The sequence below is a fragment of the Dasypus novemcinctus genome, chromosome 4, assembly GCF_030445035.2.
Source record: "Dasypus novemcinctus isolate mDasNov1 chromosome 4, mDasNov1.1.hap2, whole genome shotgun sequence".
Classification (NCBI taxonomy): Eukaryota; Metazoa; Chordata; class Mammalia; order Cingulata; family Dasypodidae; genus Dasypus; species Dasypus novemcinctus.
Genome location: NC_080676.1, coordinates 81,683,174 through 81,689,173, shown reverse-complemented (window position 1 = coordinate 81,689,173; position 6,000 = coordinate 81,683,174). Strand labels below are relative to the sequence as shown.

General features: G+C 38.0%; 1 protein-coding gene across 4 annotated transcripts in view; it reads left to right on the top strand.

The window, feature by feature from the left end:
* Positions 1-341: 341 nt before the first annotated feature.
* TEX55 (testis expressed 55) overlaps positions 342-6,000 on the top strand; it is a 36,321-nt gene continuing 30,662 nt past the window's right edge. The window contains exons 1-3 of one of the 4 annotated variants that reach the window (XM_058295788.1): positions 342-1,951; positions 2,516-2,662; positions 4,470-4,529. In XM_058295788.1, the coding sequence (XP_058151771.1) occupies positions 380-1,951; positions 2,516-2,662; positions 4,470-4,529 (1,779 nt within the window). In that variant the 5' untranslated portion in view covers positions 342-379. Of the gene's footprint in view, positions 1,952-2,515; positions 2,663-4,466; positions 4,770-6,000 lie in introns of those variants that run through there. The other 3 variants (XM_058295787.1, XM_012520542.2, XM_058295785.1) reach the window with 3 other exon arrangements.

Below are 6,000 nucleotides of genomic sequence, written 5' to 3'. Positions count from 1 at the left end.
GAGGATAAGGCTCTGAAGCATCATTTCACAGAGCCCTGAGGCGGAGTTCAAAGCAGTGGTGGAGAAGTCGTGGTAACCAGAGTGGGGGAATTACCTTTCCTCAGATGACACCTTTTCTCAGGAGAATGTTGTCCGCTACCACCCGACTGCAGGCTGCTGGGAAAGCCCCAGGCGGCGTTTCCCAGGGCAGCCAGCAGCCAAGCTCGCAGCCGCAGCTGCAGCGGAATGAAGCGCATCTGCCCGGAAGAACCCGGTGCGCTAAGGCCGGAACAAAGCCTACCGGAAACGTCGTCATCGGCTCGGGAGGGTTGTCTAGACTACCAGCCCAGCCCTCACCACAGCGCCTGGCAACCTAGACCAGCCAGGCAGGAGACAGAAAATGGAGGAACCTTCAGAAGAGGCTCCTTCTGAATCCTTGGAACCTGAAAGCACAGACGAGCATCCAACTGCCAGCTATTATGACGACCAGGATGAGGAGAACTGGAATAATCAGGTGGAAGAGGAGTCAGATGACCAGAGTGATCACAAAATAACTGACAAGACTGCCCACAGAGTGTCTGTTCAGGTAGACCCCAAATTATTTGACCAAAATGACCCCCAAGTATTTGAACAGATTGGGAGCAGACTATCTGGTCAGGATGATCGTAGAGCATCCAACTTTTCTGACATTGCTGACCGTAGAGCATCTCATCAGACTGACCACAAGGTAGCTAACCAAGCTGATCATGTAGATTCTGAACAGACTGACCAAAGATGGTCTGTTTCTTCTGAACAAAGGCCTTCTGAAGAGGTTGACCACAAATTGTCTGTTCTGTCTGAACAAAGAATCTCTGAACAGATTGACAACAAGCTGTCTGACTCTGCCAACCAAAGAACTTCTGAACAAGTTGACCACAGATTGTCTGTTTCTTCTGACAAAAGACCTTCTGAACAGATTGACTACAGATTGCCTATCCTGTCTGATGGAATCATCTCTGAACAGACTGGCAACAAGGAATCTGGCTCTGCTGACCGAAGACCTTCTGAACAATCTGACCGCAGATTGTCTGTCACATCTGGCCAAAGAACTTCTGAACAAACTGATCACAGATTGTCTGTTTCCTTTGACCAAAGAACTTCTGAACAGATTGACCAGAGACCGCCTATCTCATCTGACAGAAGAACTTCTGAGCAGACTGACCACAGACTGTCTGTCTTGCCTGACCAAAAAATTTCTGAAGAGATTGCCCACAAACTATCTATCCTATCTGACCGAAAAACTTCTGAACAGACTGACCGCAGACTGTCTACCCTGCCTGACCAAAGAACTTCTGAACAGATGGACCACAGATTGTCTGTCTCATCTGACCAAAGAACTTCTGAACAGATTGGCCACAGATTGTCTGTCTCATCTGACCAAAGAACTTCTGAACAGATTGGCCACAGATTGTCTGAGCAAACTGACCGCAGACCATCTGTACAGACTCACCCCGAAGTATATGACCAAGCCACTGGCCTAGCTGAACACCAGGCTGAGAGCAATGCTGACCAACTTACAGATGACCAGGAATACTACAATGAATCTAACCAGATTAAGAACAGAACAGATGACCAGGTTGATGACATAGAAGACTACCTAACTGATTATGGAACACCTGGCCAGTTTGACTACAAAATATCTAAGGAATTTGACAACTTCAGGGAAGACACAGTGGCTGACTACAGAGTACAGCCCTGCAAATTTGAGGATAGCCAAACAGACTTCAACAATTCCAAGGTTTCAGTTGAAACAGAAACTGAAACTGAAGGTGAAACTGTAAACTTTATCCCAAACTACCACCTAGCTGATACCAGATTCACAAATTATTACACAGCAAAAAACCAAGACTATTTCCAAAGATTACCCTCCATCTCATCCAAATTGGACTATATGATCAGTCAAGAAAAAACTCAAGTGACAAAAACCAAACCTGTAGGTAAAGGGGCATTTTGGTACCTAACTGGGAGGTTGGGGGCAAGACAGGGTTCTGTGATGGTGGAGGGACATGTAGGTTCAAGGATGAGAAGTAAATCCCCATATTATAGTATGTGCGGCCCATAAGTTTCAGGAAGGACAGGAGAAGGGCAAGAAATAAAGAGTTGTGTTGCTTTCTCTACTACCTTAAGGCTTCTCAAGAAGGATCAAAGAACCAGAATTCAGGAGAATTGAGCTTCAAGTGTTGGTTCTGCTGCTAACTATCACACAGCCATTTTTCCTCTCTAGGCTTCTACCAAGGGAAAGGTTTTGGAGTAGACTTGAGATCCCTGTGAAGGGAAAGGGATTTGGAATAGATTGGAGATTGCTAAGGTAACTCCCAGGATTTGAAGTACATTATATTGCCTGGAGTATTAATGGGTCCCTTTAAGAAAAAAAGGTGTCTTTTCTCCAACTCCTTGTGTTCATATCCCACCAACACCAGATTCCACTGATAACAACAACAAAATTTCCTGAGCTTTAGATTTATTAAAGACTTTTGGGTGGATGTTTCGATTTCAGGATGATATTTCACAATCTGAACAAGAAAAGAAGTCTTATGTATACAAGCAAACTCATAAGAAGAAGTTTGCGCCTATAGCATATGAAGATCCTTATCAAGTTGCACTCCAATACATGGAGAAGCACAATATTCTGCAAATATTCCAGGTAAACCGCTCAACTCCTGTCTTTGTGGCTTTTACAATACTTATTTAAAAGACAAATTTTGATCTTGATTTCAAGTGGTACAAGAATGGGCCTTTATAGTAAAAGGGATATAATCTAATTGAGAAGTCAGTAAGTACATTAAGATGTATTAACCAAAGGTAGTGAATTATCAGCACCATGCTCTAACAACTGACCTAACTGGCCAGAGTTGTAAACAACAAATGCATGGTACTTACCAATGATAGGAAGCCCTTCATAGGGATCAGCATTCAGGTAGACTGGTTGATAGGGAAGAACTTGGCCAAGGGTTAAAATTTGAGCCAGACTAAGAAGGGAGGACAAAATGTTGGTAATTGAAAAGGAGAGAAAAAGGTAGGGGTGAAATACTTGCAAAGAGATGACCATTATCATGAGTAAGAATCTACATTTTTTAGAGTGGAAAAAAAAAGTTAAAAGTTTCTTCTAATTCTCATAATTACAAATCTCATTGACCATGCTGCTGGAGCCATCTTTAAAGTTTGACATTTCATGACTATTATGGAATTACATCAGTGGATTATCATGCTTGCTTTTTTTTTTTTTTTGGTATTTGCTTATGTTTCCTTTTTATAGTAATGATATTATATAGCAATGCACATGTACATATAGTAACATATGTCCATGAAGTAACTTTGTGGTAGAAATGTGTAAAATAATAAAGACCACCTCAAATGAAAACATTTAAACTGTAAAAGTTTTGTTTTTAAAGAAGTGTATAGAGCAAACAGCAAAAATTTTGCAATCTAGAAGTCCAAGGCTCAAATCCTAACTTTGCTACTTATTACCTTAGTGATTGGGGAAAATTCCTTAACTGTTTTAAAACCTCAGTTTCCTCATATACAATGGGGATAAGTGACTCCTACTTCATTAACTCTATATTTTGCCTTTCCTTCCTAAAATGTTATTTTCTTAGAGAGTGCTAATGTATGTGTCTTCTGACTTTAATCAAAACGCTACTAATAATTTAAAAGGTGAAAGATGTTAAAGAAAATAGGATTTTAGATCATTCTATAAATCACTTTTGCATCAGTCAAGGAAAAATAATGATTATTAGTGCAACATCGTTGTAAGAAAAATTAATTAGCAGATATGCGTTCAGTAGAAATATGTCAAAAACGTATTGAATGTTCGTTAAACAGACCTGAACATTTTATATCTGAAATTTGCCCAATCATTATTCCCTGCAATTTGAAATTTGCACTATTGCATCCTCTGTAAATGAGAATCATGCATACTTTATTATAATTTTGGGGCTATTCAACAACAAAAATAAAGTGTGGAAGTGAATCTCTGAAGTTTTATATATACCTTCTCATTTATTCTTATGAACACTGAAGATCATTTTCACCTTTAGAATCAACTACCTCGGAAGAAACGTTGTTTGTAAAATCATAAGGTATTTTAAAATTTTATTCAAAAGGCATTTCCTGACTATTCTTCAAAGTAATTTATTGATTTCTCAGTCTAGCAAAATCTGATTTCTTAAAGCAAAGATTTCTCTCCAAAAGTATTCTCACTAGTTCTTTGGTCTTGAAAACTAATTAAAATATCCATGTCTATTCATTACTAAATTCTTTATTCTTCCAAATTTTCCTGAATTTGCCTAATTTTATCAGTATAGGAAAGTAGTTTATCATGTTTTAGGAGACACATGAATTTCACGCTATGGTACATGTTAGACTCATGCAAAAGTTAACGTCAGGCTTAATCTGACCATATAACTTTAGCTCACAACCAAAATATGATGCCTTATGCTCTCTCTCAGCAGATCACTGAAAAATTAGTCTATGAAAAGCCAGAGGACCCCCTGCATTTTATGCTCAACCAGGTATGGAATAGGAAAAAAGAAAAAGAAAAACCTTTTTACCCTTTTTATTGAAAATATAGCCCACAAGCAGGAAAATGTCAAAAAGAAAAATGTACAACTCACTTAATTATCATAAAGTGAACATACCTCTTACAGCCGTTCAAGTTGAAACAGAACATTCTAGCATCCCAGAAGCCCCCCCTCTTTTTCTCCTTTTTCCTCCCAGTTATTACTCCCCAAAACAGAACTATTGTTCTTTTATATTAATGACTTCCTTGTTTTTCTTTGCAATTTTACCACCTAAGCATGAATCTTGAAACATTTTTGTTCAGATTTGTCAGCTTATTGAATTTTGTATAAAGGGAACCATAAAGTATCTAATTTTTTTTAATCTGGTGCCTTTTGCTCTAAATTATGTCTATAAAATTCATCCATTTTGTTATATGTGACTGTAGCTCATTAATTTTCATTGCCTTATAGTATTCATTGTGTGAAATACCACAATTTAGCTGTTCTATTGTTAATGGACACTTTAGTTGTTTCCAGCTTGAAACTATTACAGAAATTCTTCTCTAAACCTCCTTGTACATGTCTTGTGGTACACAGATAGACTCATTTCTCTTGAGTACATTACCAGGAGATGAATTACTGGATCATAGGATATTCATTTGCTCAGCTTTTCAAATAGTTGTCCAAAGTGATTGTACTAATTTACACTCCCACCAGCAGTATTTAAGAGTTCCAGTTGCTCTACATCTTTACCAACACTTATTTTTATCAGTCTTTTTAACATTAGCTGTTTTCATGGGCAAGTAGTAACATATCATTGCAGTTTCAACTTGCTATTTCCTGTTTACTAAGGCAGTTGTATAATTTTTCATTTGTTTTTAGTCGTTTGGAAATGCTTACTTCCCTGTTGTATTGCTTGTTTGTTTCTTACTCTTTTTTAGAGTTTTCTATATATTCTGCATAGAAACTCTTTGTTGATTTTTACAGGCATCTTCTCCCTTTGATCCCTCAGAAGTGTCTGTTGATGGACAGAAATTCTTAATTTTACTATAGCCAAATTTAAGTCTTTTTCTTTACGATTAGTACTCTTGGTGTCCTATTATAGAAATCTCTCCCTAGCCCAATCTCCTGACCATAGCTCCTACATTATCTTGTAAGTTACATTGGTTTGCCTTTTAAGTTTATATACAAAATTCTTCTGGAATTGATTTTGTATAGGGTGAGAAGTGGGGTCAGGTTTCATTTTCTTCCAAATACATATCCAGTTGCCCAAGTACTTTTTATTAAAAAACCAACCCTTCCCCACTGTTCTTTATTCTATTTCTATAGTATATTTGACTATCCTTACTCCAATAAAAAATGTTTTTATTAGTGGGCATTACAATATGTCTTGATATCCAGTAAAGCAAGTCCTCCCACCTTAGTCTTAAAAATGTCTTAGCTGTTCTTGGGCTTGTGCTCTTCCATATCAGTTTTTAGAGTT